Genomic DNA, 20,421 nt, shown 5'->3' with positions numbered 1-20,421 from the left:
TGATGCTGATCTGTAGTCTGATGCTGACCTGTAGTCTGATGCTGATCTGTAGTCTGATGCTGATCTGATCTGTAGTCTGATGCTGATCTGTAGTCTGATGCTGATCTGATCTGTAGTCTGATGCTGACCTGTAGTCTGATGCTGATCTGTAGTCTGATGCTGATCTGTAGTCTGATGCTGATCTGATCTGTAGTCTGATGCTGATCTGTAGTCTGATGCTGATCTGATCTGTAGTCTGATGCTGATGCTGACCTGTAGTCTGATGCTGATCTGTAGTCTGATGCTGACCTGTAGTCTGATGCTGATCTGACCTGTAGTCTGATGCTGACCTGTAGTCTGATGCTGACCTGTAGTCTGATGCTGATCTGTAGTCTGATGCTGACCTGTAGTCTGATGCTGACCTGTAGTCTGATGCTGACCTGTAGTCTGATGCTGACCTGTAGTCTGATGCTGATCTGATCTGTAGTCTGATGCTGATCTGTAGTCTGGTGCTGACCTGTAGTCTGATGCTGATCTGTAGTCTGATGCTGACCTGTAGTCTGATGCTGACCTGTAGTCTGATGCTGACCTGTAGTCTGATGCTGATCTGTAGTCTGATGCTGATCTGATCTGTAGTCTGATGCTGATCTGTAGTCTGATGCTGATCTGATCTGTAGTCTGATGCTGATCTGTAGTCTGATGCTGACCTGTAGTCTGATGCTGATCTGATCTGTAGTCTGATGCTGATCTGATCTGTAGTCTGATGCTGATCTGTAGTCTGATGCTGACCTGTAGTCTGATGCTGATTTGTAGTCTGATGCTGATGCTGATCTGTAGTCTGATGCTGATCTGTAGTCTGATGCTGACCTGTAGTCTGATGCTGATCTGTAGTCTGATGCTGATCTGTAGTCTGATGCTGACCTGTAGTCTGATGCTGATGCTGACCTGTAGTCTGATGCTGATCTGTAGTCTGATGCTGATGCTGATCTGTAGTCTGATGCTGATCTGATCTGTAATCTGATGCTGATCTGTAGTCTGATGCTGATCTGATCTGTAGTCTGATGCTGATCTGATCTGTAGTCTGATGCTGATCTGATCTGTAGTCTGATGCTGATCTGTAGTCTGATGCTGACCTGTAGTCTGATGCTGATCTGTAGTCTGATGCTGATCTGATCTGTAGTCTGATGCTGACCTGTAGTCTGATGCTGACCTGTGGTCTGATGCTGACCTGTAGTCTGATGCTGATGCTGACCTGTAGTCTGATGCTGATCTGTAGTCTGATGCTGATGCTGATCTGTAGTCTGATGCTGATCTGTAGTCTGATGCTGATCTGATCTGTAGTCTGATGCTGACCTGTAGTCTGATGCTGATCTGTAGTCTGATGCTGATCTGATCTGTAGTCTGATGCTGATCTGTAGTCTGATGCTGATCTGTAGTCTGATGCTGATCTGATCTGTAGTCTGATGCTGATGCTGACCTGTAGTCTGATGCTGACCTGTAGTCTGATGCTGATCTGTAGTCTGATGCTGACCTGTAGTCTGATGCTGATCTGTAGTCTGATGCTGATCTGTAGTCTGATGCTGACCTGTAGTCTGATGCTGATCTGACCTGTAGTCTGATGCTGACCTGTAGTCTGATGCTGATCTGTAGTCTGATGCTGACCTGTAGTCTGATGCTGACCTGTAGTCTGATGCTGACCTGTAGTCTGATGCTGATCTGATCTGTAGTCTGATGCTGATCTGTAGTCTGATGCTGATCTGATCTGTAGTCTGATGCTGACCTGTAGTCTGATGCTGATCTGTAGTCTGATGCTGACCTGTAGTCTGATGCTGACCTGTAGTCTGATGCTGACCTGTAGTCTGATGCTGATCTGTAGTCTGATGCTGATCTGATCTGTAGTCTGATGCTGATCTGTAGTCTGATGCTGATCTGATCTGTAGTCTGATGCTGATCTGTAGTCTGATGCTGACCTGTAGTCTGATGCTGATCTGATCTGTAGTCTGATGCTGATCTGATCTGTAGTCTGATGCTGATCTGTAGTCTGATGCTGACCTGTAGTCTGATGCTGATTTGTAGTCTGATGCTGATGCTGATCTGTAGTCTGATGCTGATCTGTAGTCTGATGCTGATCTGATCTGTAGTCTGATGCTGATCTGTAGTCTGATGCTGACCTGTAGTCTGATGCTGATCTGTAGTCTGATGCTGATCTGTAGTCTGATGCTGATCTGATCTGTAGTCTGATGCTGATCTGTAGTCTGATGCTGATCTGATCTGTAGTCTGATGCTGATCTGATCTGTAGTCTGATGCTGATCTGATCTGTAGTCTGATGCTGATCTGTAGTCTAATGCTGACCTGTACTCTGATGCTGATCTGTAGTCTGATGCTGATCTGATCTGTAGTCTGATGCTGATCTGTAGACTGATGCTGACCTGTAGTCTGATGCTGACCTGTAGTCTGATGCTGATGCTGACCTGTAGTCTGATGCTGATCTGTAGTCTGATGCTGATGCTGATCTGTAGTCTGATGCTGATCTGATCTGTAGTCTGATGCTGATCTGACCTGTAGTCTGATGCTGATCTGTAGTCTGATGCTGATCTGATCTGTAGTCTGATGCTGATCTGATCTGTAGTCTGATGCTGATCTGTAGTCTGATGCTGACCTGTAGTCTGATGCTGATCTGTAGTCTGATGCTGATCTGTAGTCTGATGCTGACCTGTAGTCTGATGCTGATGCTGACCTGTAGTCTGATGCTGATCTGTAGTCTGATGCTGATGCTGATCTGTAGTCTGATGCTGAACTGATCTGTAGTCTGATGCTGATCTGATCTGTAGTCTGATGCTGATCTGATCTGTAGTCTGATGCTGATCTGATCTGTAGTCTGATGCTGATCTGTAGTCTGATGCTGACCTGTAGTCTGATGCTGATCTGTAGTCTGATGCTGATCTGATCTGTAGTCTGATGCTGATCTGTAGACTGATGCTGACCTGTAGTCTGATGCTGACCTGTAGTCTGATGCTGATGCTGACCTGTAGTCTGATGCTGATCTGTAGTCTGATGCTGATGCTGATCTGTAGTCTGATGCTGATCTGTAGTCTGATGCTGATCTGATCTGTAGTCTGATGCTGACCTGTAGTCTGATGCTGATCTGTAGTCTGATGCTGATCTGTAGTCTGATGCTGATCTGATCTGTAGTCTGATGCTGATCTGTAGTCTGATGCTGATCTGTAGTCTGATGCTGATCTGTAGTCTGATGCTGATCTGTAGTCTGATGCTGATCTGATCTGTAGTCTGATGCTGATGCTGATCTGTAGTCTGATGCTGACCTGTAGTCTGATGCTGATCTGTAGTCTGATGCTGACCTGTAGTCTGATGCTGATCTGTAGTCTGATGCTGATCTGTAGTCTGATGCTGACCTGTAGTCTGATGCTGATCTGACCTGTAGTCTGATGCTGACCTGTAGTCTGATGCTGATCTGTAGTCTGATGCTGACCTGTAGTCTGATGCTGACCTGTAGTCTGATGCTGACCTGTAGTCTGATGCTGATCTGATCTGTAGTCTGATGCTGATCTGTAGTCTGATGCTGATCTGATCTGTAGTCTGATGCTGACCTGTAGTCTGATGCTGATCTGTAGTCTGATGCTGACCTGTAGTCTGATGCTGACCTGTAGTCTGATGCTGACCTGTAGTCTGATGCTGATCTGTAGTCTGATGCTGATCTGATCTGTAGTCTGATGCTGATCTGTAGTCTGATGCTGATCTGATCTGTAGTCTGATGCTGATCTGTAGTCTGATGCTGACCTGTAGTCTGATGCTGATCTGATCTGTAGTCTGATGCTGATCTGATCTGTAGTCTGATGCTGATCTGTAGTCTGATGCTGACCTGTAGTCTGATGCTGATTTGTAGTCTGATGCTGATGCTGATCTGTAGTCTGATGCTGATCTGTAGTCTGATGCTGATGCTGATCTGTAGTCTGATGCTGATCTGTAGTCTGATGCTGACCTGTAGTCTGATGCTGATCTGTAGTCTGATGCTGATCTGTAGTCTGATGCTGATCTGATCTGTAGTCTGATGCTGATCTGTAGTCTGATGCTGATCTGTAGTCTGATGCTGATGCTGATCTGTAGTCTGATGCTGATCTGATCTGTAGTCTGATGCTGATCTGATCTGTAGTCTGATGCTGATCTGATCTGTAGTCTGATGCTGATCTGTAGTCTAATGCTGATCTGTAGTCTGATGCTGATCTGACCTGTAGTCTGATGCTGATCTGATCTGTAGTCTGATGCTGATCTGTAGACTGATGCTGACCTGTAGTCTGATGCTGACCTGTAGTCTGATGCTGATGCTGACCTGTAGTCTGATGCTGATCTGTAGTCTGATGCTGATGCTGATCTGTAGTCTGATGCTGATCTGATCTGTAGTCTGATGCTGATCTGACCTGTAGTCTGATGCTGATCTGTAGTCTGATGCTGATCTGATCTGTAGTCTGATGCTGATCTGATCTGTAGTCTGATGCTGATCTGTAGTCTGATGCTGACCTGTAGTCTGATGCTGATCTGTAGTCTGATGCTGACCTGTAGTCTGATGCTGATGCTGACCTGTAGTCTGATGCTGATCTGTAGTCTGATGCTGATGCTGATCTGTAGTCTGATGCTGAACTGATCTGTAGTCTGATGCTGATCTGATCTGTAGTCTGATGCTGATCTGATCTGTAGTCTGATGCTGATCTGATCTGTAGTCTGATGCTGATCTGTAGTCTGATGCTGACCTGTAGTCTGATGCTGATTTGTAGTCTGATGCTGATGCTGATCTGTAGTCTGATGCTGATCTGATCTGTAGTCTGATGCTGATCTGTAGTCTGATGCTGACCTGTAGTCTGATGCTGATCTGATCTGTAGTCTGATGCTGACCTGTAGTCTGATGCTGATCTGTAGTCTGATGCTGATCTGTAGTCTGATGCTGATCTGATCTGTAGTCTGATGCTGATCTGTAGTCTGATGCTGATCTGATCTGTAGTCTGATGCTGATCTGACCTGTAGTCTGATGCTGACCTGTAGTCTGATGCTGACCTGTAGTCTGATGCTGATCTGTAGTCTGATGCTGACCTGTAGTCTGATGCTGACCTGTAGTCTGATGCTGATCTGTAGTCTGATGCTGACCTGTAGTCTGATGCTGATCTGTAGTCTGATGCTGATCTGATCTGTAGTCTGATGCTGACCTGTAGTCTGATGCTGATCTGTAGTCTGATGCTGATCTGACCTGTAGTCTGATGCTGACCTGTAGTCTGATGCTGATCTGACCTGTAGTCTGATGCTGACCTGTAGTCTGATGCTGACCTGTAGTCTGATGCTGATCTGTAGTCTGATGCTGATGCTGACCTGTAGTCTGATGCTGATCTGTAGTCTGATGCTGATCTGTAGTCTGATGCTGATCTGATCTGTAGTCTGATGCTGATCTGTAGTCTGATGCTGATCTGACCTGTAGTCTGATGCTGACCTGTAGTCTGATGCTGACCTGTAGTCTGATGCTGATCTGTAGTCTGATGCTGACCTGTAGTCTGATGCTGATGCTGACCTGTAGTCTTATGCTGATCTGTAGTCTGATGCTGACCTGTAGTCTGATGCTGATCTGTAGTCTGATGCTGACCTGTAGTCTGATGCTGACCTGTAGTCTGATGCTGATGCTGATCTGTAGTCTGATGCTGATCTGACCTGTAGTCTGATGCTGATCTGACCTGTAGTCTGATGCTGACCTGTAGTCTGATGTTGACCTGTAGTCTGATGCTGACCTGTAGTCTGATGCTGACCTGTAGTCTGATGCTGATCTGTAGTCTGATGCTGATCTGATCTGTAGTCTGATGCTGATGCTGATCTGTAGTCTGATGCTGACCTGTAGTCTGATCTGACCTGTAGTCTGATCTGACCTGTAGTCTGATGCTGATCTGTAGTCTGATGCTGACCTGTAGTCTGATCTGACCTGTAGTCTGATGCTGACCTGTAGTCTGATGCTGATCTGTAGTCTGATGCTGATCTGTAGTCTGATGCTGACCTGTAGTCTGATGCTGACCTGTAGTCTGATGCTGACCTGTAGTCTGATGCTGACCTGTAGTCTGATGCTGACCTGTAGTCTGATGCTGACCTGCACTCCGTGCCATAAACTGACTCACATTTTAAACTGGACAGAAAATAGTGAAAGTAACTGGCTGTCATTAAACCAACGTCACAATGCTGAGTCCTCCCTACACATGACATCATTCCTTTTTTGAGGTCTCAAGGTTGGCAAGTATGCAATAAAACAATAGATAAAGGAATGTTAAATATGTAACCTCAGTAATTAACAGTTGTAGTGTCCCCGGTGTCTTCCTCTTCCTCTTCCTCTTCCTCTGTGTTTATTACACCACTGACTCCAACACAGACAACATTGACCCATCTGCTGCAGGAGAGCTGGCGTTCTCCCTGCATGCAACACGGCATCTGTCTGTTTTAATGGGTCACATGAAGTCACCAACTGACTTCAACCAGAGGACGATACAAACAGACGCCTCTTTCATGGTGTCCACAGATAGTGAGAGGAGGAAGTACTAACATTACTACTACTACAGTCACCAACTGCCTTCAACCAGAGGACAATACAAACAGAAGCCTCTTTCATGGTGTCCACAGATAGTGAGAGGAGGAAGAGTCTTCACTCTGGAGTGAAACGTGGAGCCTCGAAAGATTACCAACCAAAATGAGATGACATGACTCGACAGTAATGCGTCTGCAGTAGTAGCAGTACTACTACTAATTACATCAGTAGTAGTACTACTACTAATTACAACAGTAGTAGCAGTACTACTACTAATTACATCAGTAGTAGTACTACTACTAATTACAACAGTAGTAGCAGTACTACTACTAATTACATCAGTAGTACTACTACTACTAATTACAACAGTAGTAGCAGTACTACTACTAATTACATCAGTAGTAGTACTACTACTAATTACAACAGTAGTAGCAGTACTACTACTAATTACATCAGTAGTAGCAGTACTACTAGTTAATACAACAGTAGTAGCAGTACTACTACTACTCATTTCATCAGTAGTAGTACTACTACTAATTACAACAGTAGTAGTAGTACTACTACTAATTACATCAGTAGTAGCAGTACTACTAGTTAATACAACAGTAGTAGCAGTACTACTACTAATTACATCAGTAGTAGTAGTACTACTAATTACAACAGTAGTAGCAGTACTACTACTAATTACATCAGTAGTAGCAGTACTACTAGTTAATACAACAGTAGTAGCAGTACTACTACTACTCATTTCATCAGTAGTAGTACTACTACTAATTACAACAGTAGTAGCAGTACTACTACTAATTACATCAGTAGTAGCAGTACTACTAGTTAATACAACAGTAGTAGAAGTACTACTACTCATTACATCAGTAGTAGAAGTACTACTAGTTAATACAACAGTAGTAGAAGTACTACTACTCATTACATCAGTAGTAGTAGTACTACTACTCATTACATCAGTAGTAGAAGTACTACTAGTTAATACAACAGTAGTAGAAGTACTACTACTCATTACATCAGTAGTAGTAGTACTACTAGTTACATCAGTAGTAGAAGTAGTACTACTCATTATATCAGTAGTAGAAGTAGTACTACTAGTTACATCAGTAGTAGAAGTAGTACTACTATTTACATCAGTAGTAGAAGTACTACTAGTTACATCAGTAGTAGAAGTAATACTACTCAGTACATCAGTAGTAGAAGTACTACTACTCATTACAACAGTAGTAGAAGTAGTACTACTCATTACATCAGTTGTAGAAATAATACTACTCAGTACATCAGTAGTAGAAGTAGTACTACTAGTTACATCAGTAGTAGAAGTAGTACTACTCATTACAACAGTAGTAGAAGTAGTACTACTCATTACATCAGTAGTAGAAGTAATACTACTCAGTACATCAGTAGTAGAAGTAGTACTACTAGTTACATCAGTAGTAGAAGTAGTACTACTCATTACAACAGTAGTAGAAGTAGTACTACTAGTTACATCAGTAGTAGAAGTACTACTACTCATTACATCAGTAGTAGAAGTAGTACTACTCAGTACATCAGTAGTAGAAGTACTACTACTCATTACATCAGTAGTAGAAGTAGTACTACTCATTACAACAGTAGTAGCAGTACTACTAGTTACATCAGTAGTAGAAGTACTACTACTCATTACATCAGTAGTAGTAGTAGTACTACTCATTACATCAGTAGTAGAAGTAGTACTACTCATTACATCAGTAGTAGAAGTAGTACTTCTAGTTACATCAGTAGTAGAAGTACTACTACTCAGTACATCAGTAGTAGAAGTAGTGCTACTAGTTACATCAGTAGTAGAAGTACTACTACTCGTTACATCAGTAGTAGAAATAGTACTACTAGTTACATCAGTAGTAGAAGTACTACTACTCATTACATCAGTAGTAGTAGTAGTACTACTCATTTCATCAGTAGTAGAAGTATTACTACTCATTACATCAGTAGTAGAAGTACTACTACTCATTACATCAGTAGTATAAGTAGTACTACTAGTTACATCAGTAGTAGAAGTAGTACTACTCATTACATCAGTAGTAGAAGTACTACTACTCATTACATCAGTAGTAGAAGTATTACTAGTTAATACAACAGTAGTAGAAGTACTACTACTCATTACATCAGTAGTATAAGTAGTACTACTAGTTACATCAGTTGTAGAAGTACTACTACTCATTACATCAGTAGTAGAAGTACTACTAGTTAATACAACAGTAGTAGAAGTACTACTACTCATTACATCAGTAGTATAAGTAGTACTACTAGTTACATCAGTAGTAGAAGTAGTACTACTCATTACATCAGTAGTAGAAGTATTACTACTCATTACATCAGTAGTAGAAGTATTACTACTCAGTACATCAATAGTAGAAGTAGTACTACTAGTTACATCAGTAGTAGAAGTAGTACTACTCATTACATCAGTAGTAGAAGTACTACTACTCATTTCATCAGTAGTAGAAGTATTACTACTCATTACATCAGTAGTAGAAGTATTACTACTCAGTACATCAGTAGTAGAAGTACTACTACTCATTACATCAGTAGTAGAAGTACTACTACTCAGTACATCAGTAGTAGAAGTAGTGCTGTAGTAGATGTTCGTAGTATTAACTGTCTTCTGTCCTCTCCACAGTCCATGAGCTCCAGGAGACCCAGAAAGAGGTCGCCATGACGAACAGCACGGCGCCCCCCCCCCCTGAACCCGGCGTCGCTCCGCCTCCCGCCCCCCCCCCACAGCCGCCTCCTCCGCCTCCTCCTCCACCTCCTCCCCCTCCGCCGCCTCCCCCCTCCAGATGCAACCCCCTCAGGTGAGGACGGGACATGTTCTGTGATTACTGTCCAGTTACAGACCGATGTCCTCCACAGCCCGAGGACAGTGTGGTGGAGCGTCTTCTCGGTCGAGAGGAGGCCGTGAACATAAACATGACTTTAGTGTGCTTTACGCCGTTAGTGAAGCTTTAATCCACTGATCGTAGCCTGGGTCTGAAATCTCTCTGTTTACTATATCTGCAGGTTTATTTGACTGTCTGAGGTCTGAATGTGTCCACTAGTGTCCTCAAAGTGTCCACTAGTGTCCTCAAAGAGTCCACTAGTGTCCTCAAAGTGTCCACTAGTGTCCTCAAAGTGTCCTCAAAGTGTCCACTAGTGTCCTCAAAGAGTTCACTAGTGTCCTCAAAGTGTCCACTGGTGTCCTCAAAGAGTCCACTGGTGTCCTCAAAGAGTCTATGACAACATGTACTCTGCTTTCTGATAACAATCCCCAAATTCCAGATACAACTACATTAATTCACGTACTGTACTTAAGTACAATTTTGACATAGAGTACAGAGGTAAATATGATTCATTAGTGGTTGGACCATAACATATTATATGTCAAAATACAACTTGTTTTACCATAAATATTAACAGGACTTTATATTTATCCAACATTAAACCTTTTATGACTTTATCAGCAGACACAGAGAGCTGTTCAGCTCGGAGATGTTCTTTCAATAATAATTTAATAATAATATACCAGACGTATACAGTATATAATATCACCATGGCTCTGTACACTACAGGACTTTTCAACCTGTTTGTTTTCAGCACAAGACTAAACCTCTGAGCATGAGTCCCTAACCCTAACCCAGATAAAACAAGTGTTTTAATGACATTTAAAGGTAAAACATTTGAACATCTCCTTATAACGGAAAGACACATTTTACTGACAGTCTATCTGACAGTCATTTTACTATCAGGGTGCTTAGACCACCATAATTCACTGTCTAGTATTACACCCAGAAGTTTGGTCTCTTGAACTTGTTCCACTGCCATATCCTTTACATACAGCTTCCTCTTCGGCTCATTCATTAACAATGCCTTTGGTTTTAGAAACATTAAGAACCAATTAACTTTGCTCTTTTCATTTTTTACATAAGAATAAAATCTGCTACTTAATACTTCCACTCCATCTCAGAGGGAAATACTGTACGTTTGAGTCAACTACATGATGCAGTACTTAACTACTAATAAAGTATTATAATAATATATTATTCTGTAATAATATAACACAGTAATAGTGAGTACTTTTACTGTTGATACTTGAAGTACATTTGTGTTGATAAAACTTCTGTACTTTTACTTCAGTAACATTTTGAATGCAGGGCTTTGACTTGTAGTGGAGTATTTTTAGACCATGGTATTTATCAGAGTACTTCTTCCACCACTGCCCAATTACATCCCCAGTGATGTTGATTCATAATGTTCTGCTCTTTATAGAATCAACTATACAGGGAGAAAAGTATTATCTTTATCATCATCATTCCTACAACATGTACGTGACTCTGAGTTCTCGTGTGTCCTCTCTCAGCTCTCTGATCGCCATCATGAGGAAATCCTCTAAAGGCTCCAAAGCCTCAGTGAAGACGGAGCAGCCGCCAGGTGAGTCTGCTGCTGCTTTTACATTTACAGGTAGTCTCATCTATGTTATTAGATATATATAGATATATATATATATCTATATATATCTATATATAGATATACACACATCAGATACAACAGATACAATCTATCACAGAACAAGTCATTTTATATCATGATAGTGACATATATTGTAATAACAGTTAATAGATACAAGGATGTTGTTTTTTTTTAAATTAATCCAGTGAATAAATTCATGAAAAGATTAAAGATACTAAAATCCTGGTCAGGACAGTCCTGCTCTCTGATTTGCTTAATTTCCTACAATTACCTAAAACACCCAGAGCTATGACCTCGAGTGTCTCGTCGTACACGTTGTCTTATCACCTAAACCTACATGTACATCTATATTATAAACTTATATAATAATAATAATATAATATTCTTTCTCTCTTAAGCTGGCGAGGGTGACGACGTGAAGGCGAAGGCGGTGAATGAAATGATGGAGAGGATCAAACATGGTGTCGTCCTGCGGTCTGTCAAGAGTCAGGACAGCAAGGTGAGGACAGACTGAGAGGTTTAAAAGGGACAGTTTACTTTTTTTTTGCTTATTTTTATTGATCTGTATTTTATTTTTAGGGGTTTTCTCATCATAAAAAACATTTTTGTTCCCATTGAAGAGAATCAAAAAGTCTGCAGTGGCCTTCAGGAAACAGCATTTAATCAACTTAACTGTCACAGTGCTTTAAAAACATAGACCGACCTCAACCGGTCATTAATACCGACTGGAGCCCAAACATTACAACAACAGCATTACTGCAGATATAGTAGTAGTATACTCATTCAATACTTCTTGGGACTAAACTGGCCCACTTTTTAGTTAGTAAAAGTATACTTTTAAGTGTACTTTAAGTGTTAGAGTAGTAACCTTTGAGTAACCAACTAGTTTACATTTTGTACTGCAACTATACTATGAACTATACTACAAGTGAATAGGTAAACCGATAGTTTAATAGTTATATACTCGTACCCCCATTTTTAGTTTATGAAAGTACACTTTAAAGTACTCTCAGTTTCATAGATTTTATTCCGCAAGTATACTTGTATATACTTGAAGCACACTATTTAGTTTATGAAAGTACACTTTGTATACTTTAACTTATAAAACTTGGCCATTGATTTATGTATTTATTCATAGACTTCCTCCTTTTGGTATTTGACTTGATGTTTTCACCTCCACGGTGAACGGAGAATCCAAAAACATCGACAATTCTTCATGAATAAATAAATAATAAATGATAATATTAAATTCATATCAAAACATTTGTTTACAAACTCTCACACACTTTAATAGGTTACTCTATTAAAAAGTAAGCACAACTACAAGACCAGGTATACCTTTCTGTTAGGGTAAAGGTAAGGGTAAGGGTTAGGGTTAGGGTTAGAATAAAGGGTAAGGGTAAAGGTAAGGGTAAGGGTTAGGGTAAGGGTTAGGTTAAGGGTTAGGGTTAGAATAAAGGGTAAGGGTAAAGGCAAGGGTAAGGGTTAGGGTAAGTATTCTCCTGCTGTAAAGAGCAGGACATCAGTAAACTCTGTCAGGTCTAGGGCTGCCTCCTCTTAGTTAGTTAATTAGTTAACTAATTGGTAGTTTTGGTCGTAGTTAACTAAGATTTCTTCAGTTGATTTATTTTTTATGCTTTTTTTTCATGCTGAATGATTTATTTCCAGAAAACTTGTGAGCACATCTCTAGTAAACACCAGATTTAAAGTGGTGCTTTTGTTTGATTCTTTGTGGAGAAACTCAGTTTTACAGATCTGTCGATGAAATGAACTAATCGATTAGCGGACTAAGGTCAGGTTCTTACCTTCTGTAGTCTGAATGATTGATTAGTGGACTAAGGTCAAGTCATATCTTCTGTAGTCTGAATGATTGATTAGTGGACTAAGGTCAGGTCATATCTTATGTAGTCTGAATGATTGATTAGTGGACTAAGGTTAGGTTCTTACCTTCTGTAGTCTGAATGATCGATTAGTGGACTAAGGTCAGGTCATATCTTATGTAGTCTGAATGATTGATTAGTGGACTAAGGTCAGGTTCTTACCTTCTGTAGTCTGAATGATTGATTAGTGGACTAAGGTCAGGTCATATCTTATGTAGTCTGAATGATTGATTAGTGGACTAAGGTTAGGTTCTTACCTTCTGTAGTCTGAATGATCGATTAGTGGACTAAGGTCAGGTTCTTACCTTCTGTAGTCTGAATGATCGATTAGTGGACTAAGGTCAGGTTCTTACCTTCTGTAGTCTGAATGATCGATTAGTGGACTAAGGTTAGGTTCTTACCTTCTGTAGTCTGAATGATTGATTAGTGGACTAAGGTCAGGTCTTACCTTCTGTAGTCTGAATGATTGATTAGTGGACTAAGGTCAGGTCTTTTCTTCTGTAGTCTGAATGATCGACTAGTGGACTAAGGTCAGGTTCTTACCTTCTGTAGTCTGAATGATCGATTAGTGGACTAAGGTCAGGTTCTTACCTTCTGTAGTCTGAATGATCGATTAGTGGACTAAGGTCAGGTTCTTACCTTCTGTAGTCTGAATGATTGATTAGTGGACTAAGGTCAGGTCGTATCTTCTGTAGTCTGAATGATTGACTAGTGGACTAAGGTCAGGTCTTTTCTTCTGTAGTCTGAATGATTGATTAGTGGACTAAGGTTAGGTTCTTACCTTCTGTAGTCTGAATGATTGATTAGTGGACTAAGGTCAGGTCTTTTCTTCTGTAGTCTGAATGATCGACTAGTGGACTAAGGTCAGGTCTTACCTTCTGTAGTCTGAATGATCGACTAGTGGACTAAGGTCAGGTTCTTACCTTCTGTAGTCTGAATGATTGATTAGTGGACTAAGGTCAGGTCGTATCTTCTGTAGTCTGAATGATCGACTAGTGGACTAAGGTCAGGTTCTTACCTTCTGTAGTCTGAATGATCGACTAGTGGACTAAGGTCAGGTTCTTACCTTCTGTAGTCTGAATGATTGATTAGTGGACTAAGGTCAGGTCGTATCTTCTGTAGTCTGAATGATCGACTAGTGGACTAAGGTCAGGTCTTTTCTTCTGTAGTCTGAATGATTGATTAGTGGACTAAGGTCAGGTCTTATCTTCTGTAGTCTGAATGATTGATTAGTGGACTAAGGTCAGGTTCTTACCTTCTGTAGTCTGAATGATTGATTAGTGGACTAAGGTCAGGTCGTATCTTCTGTAGTCTGAATGATCGACTAGTGGACTAAGGTCAGGTCTTTTCTTCTGTAGTCTGAATGATTGATTAGTGGACTAAGGTCAGGTCTTACCTTCTGTAGTCTGAATGATCGACTAGTGGACTAAGGTCAGGTCTTTTCTTCTGTAGTCTGAATGATTGATTAGTGGACTAAGGTCAGGTCTTACCTTCTGTAGTCTGAATGATCGACTAGTGGACTAAGGTCAGGTTCTTACCTTCTGTAGTCTGAATGATTGATTAGTGGGCTAAGGTCAGGTTCTTACCTTCTGTAGTCTGAATGATTGATTAGTGGACTAAGGTCAGGTCTTATCTTCTGTAGTCTGAATGATCGACTAGTGGACTAAGGTCAGGTCTTACCTTCTGTAGTCTGAATGATTGATTAGTGGACTAAGGTCAGGTCTTATTTTCTGTAGTCTGAATGATCGACTAGTGGACTAAGGTCAGGTCTTACCTTCTGTAGTCTGAATGATTGATTAGTGGACTAAGGTCAGGTTTTACCTTCTGTAGTCTGAAAGATCGACTAGTGGACTAAGGTCAAGTCTTATCTTCTGTAGTCTGAATGATCGATTAGTGGACTAAGGTCAGGTCTTACCTTCTGTAGTCTGAATGATCGATTAGTGGACTAAGGTCAGGTCATATCTTCTGTAGTCTGAATGCACTCTGGCTGATTGCTCTCCTCTCTCTCCTCCCCATGTGTCTCCTTTGTGCCGCCACAGAGAGTAGCAGTAAAAGTGAGTATATTGATGTCTGCATCAATCTTGTTATGTGAAGTCACTGTTGGTCTCTCGGGAGAAAAACCTGCCTCCCACTAACATCCGTTTGAAATAACGTCCTGGGCTGGACACTGTGTGCTTGGTGGGTTATTGTTCCTCTCCTAAGGGAAGCTTACTGATTGGGAAACCCTAACTCGATCAATTCAGCAGCAGAGTGAATTCTCTGGCACTGTGATGCTCCGCTCTGATCAAAGATGCAAATCAAAAATTCTTAGTTGCATTTTTCCCACAAAAAAAGCTGAAACTTCCAACTTTTCAGTGCATCTGAAATGCAACATTCATGCCATGCTCTAACTCTTGTAAAGAGGAAAACATAAAGGAAAATGAGTTGTGTTTTTTATATTTTTTCCAGCCGCCTCCGATCTGTGAGGAGAAACCACAGGAGAGCGCCATGGAGGAACTGAAAGGCATCCTGGTAAACAAGCTTTATTATAATGATGTGGTTCTTCTGGTGTGTCAACGCTGCTGCTGTGAAAGGAAAATACTCACTTAACCTTATCAAACATCACAATTTGACCTGTAAACTATTTTAAGATCGCTGTGACAACAGGAGAACATACAGTGACAGAGAGTTTGTGACTGTAAATCTGGTTCAGTATCAGTCAGATTAATTCTGACTTTCTGATAGTAAACTCTAAACAGTTGAAGTTTATTTAACTTCATCAGTTGAGAAACACAGTTTTTTCATCTGTAAATCAAAATCTTCTAATATTTATGTTAATTTAAACGGCCAAATCTTTAAAGACTGGAATTTAATGAAACCGACATATGGAAATGAAATGAAACAAACATGAAATATTATATGTCTGTATGTCAGAGTGAAGAAGTTCTGGTTTGAATCATATTCACTTATTTGGAGAATGATGAAGTGTCTGCAGTGACGGTTGTGTTTGGCTCCAGGAGACGGTGAAGCGGAGCCCCAGCCGAGGCTCTCAGGAGTCAGTGCCGTCTGGGCCGCCGGGGCCGCCGGGGCCGCCGGGGCCGCCGGGGCCGTCGGGGCCGTCGGGGCCGTCGGGGCCGTCGGGGCCATCGGGGCCACCAGTCCCGCCACCTGGGAAGAAGGACAGCGAGCTGGAGGTCATCCTGAGACGCCGACGCAACAAGGCGGGAGAAGCTGGCTCCGGAGGTAAACACACTTCAGATTTCAGAGTTTAAAACCAAGTTGGTTGCTAAACACTCTTGATTTCATATGTAGTTTTTTAGGAAAACAACAAAAAACGCATATTTTCTAATTGTGATGGAAAAAATATTATCTTTTTTCCTCTCTGCAAAATGTCAAATTGTTTTCGGACTTATCTTGTATGAAGCGTCCTAGTACATACCCGTTATGTCAAACGTTATACACAACATACATCTCATGTGCAGTGCTGGAAGAAGTATTCAAATCATTTAGTTCAGTAAAAGTATAGTAGCAACACCTAAAATACTCCATTACAAGTAAAAGTCCTGCTTTAGCAACATAATATACTAATGTATATCACAAGTCAAAGTACTCTGGACTCTGTCAGTGTTATATTATTGGATCATTATTAATGATGTGTAAATATGTAAGCAGTACTTAGCTCATTTTATCTGCTTCGTATATTGTTGAGTAGTTTATTCTTTTAATAATGCATCATATTTTATAAACCGGTCCAGCAAGTGCAAATGTTTTGGAAGTCAAATCTTAATCTGAAGTAACTAAAACTGTTAAATAAAAGTAGCACAGTTGAAAGTACAATATTTGCCTCTGAAATGTAGTGGAGTAGAAGTATAAAATACCCTAAAATAAAGTATCTCAAAAATGTACCCAAGTACTGTAGTTGAGTAAATGTACTTAGTTACTTTCCAGCACTGCTCAGGTGTGGATTCAGCATTAAGTTCTACCCCAACACCCGGTGTCATAACATTAAACAAATGTATGATCTTAAATACAATTTTAACTCTCTAGTTTGAGAGAAAATATGTCCATGATTGATAATATAATAATATAAAATAATAATATATAGATACATATAATATATAAATATATATATATATATATATAATATAGAAATATAATATGCTGATATTAGGAAATGAAATCACAAACAACTTAACAGAGGAATAAAGTCAACATTGATAAAGAAGTGAACCCAGAGATGGATCCAGTATCTGGTATCTGAGGGTTCACTTGAGGTCAAGCAGTTAATGGACCTGCTGCTGTAACATGTGGTGTTCACACTGCAGAGGTCAGAGGTCAGATGTCAGAGACTCTGAGTGTCCATAGGACGGCACACTGTTCCACAGAATGAACACGCACACACTGTTACCAGGTCACATTAATGCTGATATGGATTTATCTGCTTTTCCGTGATCGATTGACCCCGTCTGGCAGAATGAAACACAAGAGCTTGATTTAAAAATATTTTGATTCAACTCTGAGGAGAAGTTGGTTACATCTCAAAAAAACTATTTTCTTTCCTTTCAAATGGAGATCAATGAAGCGAAGAAGAGTTTTCTAATTGTGGCCCTCCCTCAAATGTAGTTTGAGACAAAGAAAGGAGGCATGGAAGATTATTGTTTTATACTCTATTTATGTTTTTACTATTGGTGATGGAAAACAATCATCAATATCATCATCGATAAGACAATAAACAGAGTTCCCAGCAACAGACTGAACTTTATTATACTATTATATACTATATACTTTATTATAACTTAGCAAGATGTTATTTTTTTCTCCCATCAAAACCAATTTGAAAAGTACGACGGAATATCAGGGCCACATTGAGGGGGGAAAAAAATCGGAGATTTCTAGAATTAAGTCATAATATTATGAGAATAAAGTCATAATATTATGAGAATAAAGTAATTTCCTCCTCCTCTAAAGAGTTAATTTCCCCATTAGGGTCTATGTGGTTCTTTCTTCTGAATAAACGCAGTTTCTTGTACAATCTTTTCACGGTCCTGATACTGACGTGGTGCTGATGTGCCAAAAGATGAAGTATTTGGTTATTTGTGAAACCTTTACTAAAGTATAACTTGACCATAGCTCCACGTTCCTCATTTTCACACAGGTGGCATGCTGCTCTATTTCCCCCCAAACTTTTACATAGTAAAGGATCTGAATTATGTAAGAAATTAACAGTTTCTAGTGAGTTTTGTTTTTCAGAAGTTACTTTGCATCTAAAGCAGGATAATCAGGGACCTTCTGGTGGTTCTGGTTTGAATCTGGTGTTGCATGTCTTCTCTCTGTCATTGCCAGACTGTTCTTCTCCCAGCTGTGAACAAACAAACTCATCAACAAATGGAGAGAGAACTCATTCTTTTGTTCTTCTTCTCCTCCAGATGAGCGGGAGGGCCAGATGAGCCACGTCTCCTCCTTGGACAGCCTGAACGGGAGGAGAACCAGCAGCGACTTGGGCAAGGATCCAGAGGGGCCGGGAGTGCTGAGCGTCCCCTTGGACTCTGCGGGTCCTAGGGTCAGCCCGGAGAGACGGGGGTCGGGGCCGGGGCCCGTCGTGGCCAGGAGGAAGAGCTCCGACACGGGCAAAGAGCCCAGAGTGGGCTCCTGGCAGGAGAGGAGGTCCTGCAGCTCTCTGTCGGGGAAGGAAACAGCCGAGTCTCCGGTCAGCAACGGCTGCAGCAACAGGTGAGACACCGGGGAGGGGTAGCAGGGGGCAGAGATCACTCATGTCTAGGGCTGCAGCTATAACGATCGCTATTACACAATATTTGGTTTGACCTCTGACCTTTGTCTGTCTGTTTTTCCCTGCTCCACAGCGTGGGGGAGGACGGTCAAAATGCGACTGAGAAGTGTGTCCAGTCAAACGGAGTCGAACCTGGTGAGGACGCACACGCCACCACCGTCTGTGCCGGCCCGGTCAACGGCAGCGCCGACGCCGAGTGCTAGGATGGACTCTGAGGATCCAGGGCTTGTTTCTGCAATCTGATCCATGCATTTACTGGCTGATGTGAGAGCGATGTCATTGATATTTACTATCAGATCAGACGGGTTAGGGTGGGGTCACACGTTTGCCTTTTGTTTATTTGGTCAGAACCAGAGTGGAAAAGTTGTACTTTTGTATTTGTGTTTTTTCAGATTTACACAAACCTTTTACACACTAACCAGGGTCTGTACGGACTAACATGTAGCTCATTTATTCAACAGGTTCGAGCATTTCTGATTCCATTCCCTGAAGCTTTTTCACCACTCTTACACATGTCATATATCACATCATCGTTCTCATGCTGCAGATAAACTGTTGAGAACGTGTTTGGTGTGAACACACCCTAACCTGTCCAGCCATCGTAGAAGCCCTACTTCCTCAAACAAACTGCATCTGTCGCTTGTTAAATGAGAGAGATTCAAACTATTATTCTTGTCGAAACCAGCTTGAGCAAAAAACACCTGCTGAAGTTCATGAATTTGCACGTACCAACCAACCAACCAATCAATCAATCAAGAACGTCATTGTCATTATGCAAACATAACGGAATTGCAGTCAACCTCAAATGGTGCATTGTATTAAAAGACTTGAGACACATATTTACAAGGAATAAATAAGGCATGAATGAGATAAAAGATTAATAATAAATATCAGTGATAAAAAGGGCAGAATCTGAGCAATATAAGAACAAAAATATAAGCAATAAGAGTATAATACAATAACAAAATTAAAAAACAGTGACAGTTAAGTTACTAGTAGGAAACAAACTCAAAATTCTGATACAAAAAAGTTGTTTATTTTTCATACTTTTTTGTAAACATTGCTTTTTTCCTCTTTAATTTGATACCTTTGGCGTCTAAAAACTATTCAAATGAAACAGTGGAAAAGTTTAAATATCACTCTTTAATTGAACCTGCATGGGACCTGTAATATAATGAATTAATCAATAAAAGCGCATGTAAAAAAGGCTTAAAGTACTCCTGAATAATCAATCACATGAACAAAAGCAGAGCAGTGTGGGGCTTTCTACAGTGGCTGATATTCTGCGTTATTATTGTAGCATTTATCGGTCTGCTGTACATCAGCTCTTCTCTTTGAAGGGTTCTGAAAAGAGCCCGTGGATCCTGGAGGACACACTGACTGACTGAACTGTACGAGGGAAGCTGCACTTTTTTGCACAGAACCTCCGTTTTCTTCAGACGCTTCAGCTTGTACAATGACTGCAGAGCTTTAGGTTGATGTTCTTTTTCTATTTGATGCACAAAGGATGTGTTCAATATCACTTTGTGTCATCAGAAGGAATGCACTCTACTGTTAATAATCTCCTTCTGCTTCTCCTCCTCTTTACTCCCAGTTGCGGTGGGGCTGCACAATTGATTTACTGCAGACGGTGTGTTGAAACATGCTTTTCTTTCAACCACTGAGGCAGATATTAGGGATTAGGGCTGGGACAAAAAAGGTTTTGAGAACTGAAGAAACTGAAACTAAGCAATTCGAT

The 20,421-nt window shown here is 40.9% G+C and overlaps 1 protein-coding gene across 6 annotated transcripts in view; it reads left to right on the top strand.

Annotated features, from left to right (window-relative positions):
* The window catches only part of shtn3 (shootin 3), a 51,995-nt gene extending 32,097 nt beyond the window's left edge, over nt 1–19,898 (top strand). For 3 of the 6 annotated variants that reach the window (XM_037780836.1, XM_037780840.1, XM_037780841.1), the window contains exons 10-17: nt 9,211–9,385; nt 10,927–10,997; nt 11,435–11,535; nt 14,956–14,970; nt 15,365–15,427; nt 15,913–16,138; nt 18,322–18,625; nt 18,757–19,898. In XM_037780836.1, the coding sequence (XP_037636764.1) occupies nt 9,211–9,385; nt 10,927–10,997; nt 11,435–11,535; nt 14,956–14,970; nt 15,365–15,427; nt 15,913–16,138; nt 18,322–18,625; nt 18,757–18,886 (1,085 nt within the window). In that variant the 3' untranslated portion in view covers nt 18,887–19,898. The remainder of the gene's footprint in view (nt 1–9,210; nt 9,386–10,926; nt 10,998–11,434; nt 11,536–14,955; nt 14,971–15,364; nt 15,428–15,912; nt 16,139–18,321; nt 18,626–18,756) is intronic. The other 3 variants (XM_037780839.1, XM_037780838.1, XM_037780837.1) reach the window with 3 other exon arrangements.
* Nucleotides 19,899–20,421: the final 523 nt, after the last annotated feature.

This window comes from Sebastes umbrosus, chromosome 9 (assembly GCF_015220745.1).
Source record: "Sebastes umbrosus isolate fSebUmb1 chromosome 9, fSebUmb1.pri, whole genome shotgun sequence".
In the NCBI taxonomy this organism is placed as follows: domain Eukaryota; kingdom Metazoa; phylum Chordata; class Actinopteri; order Perciformes; family Sebastidae; genus Sebastes; species Sebastes umbrosus.
The sequence above is the reverse complement of the archived record's forward strand: the minus strand, read 5'-3'. Positions and strand labels throughout refer to the sequence as shown.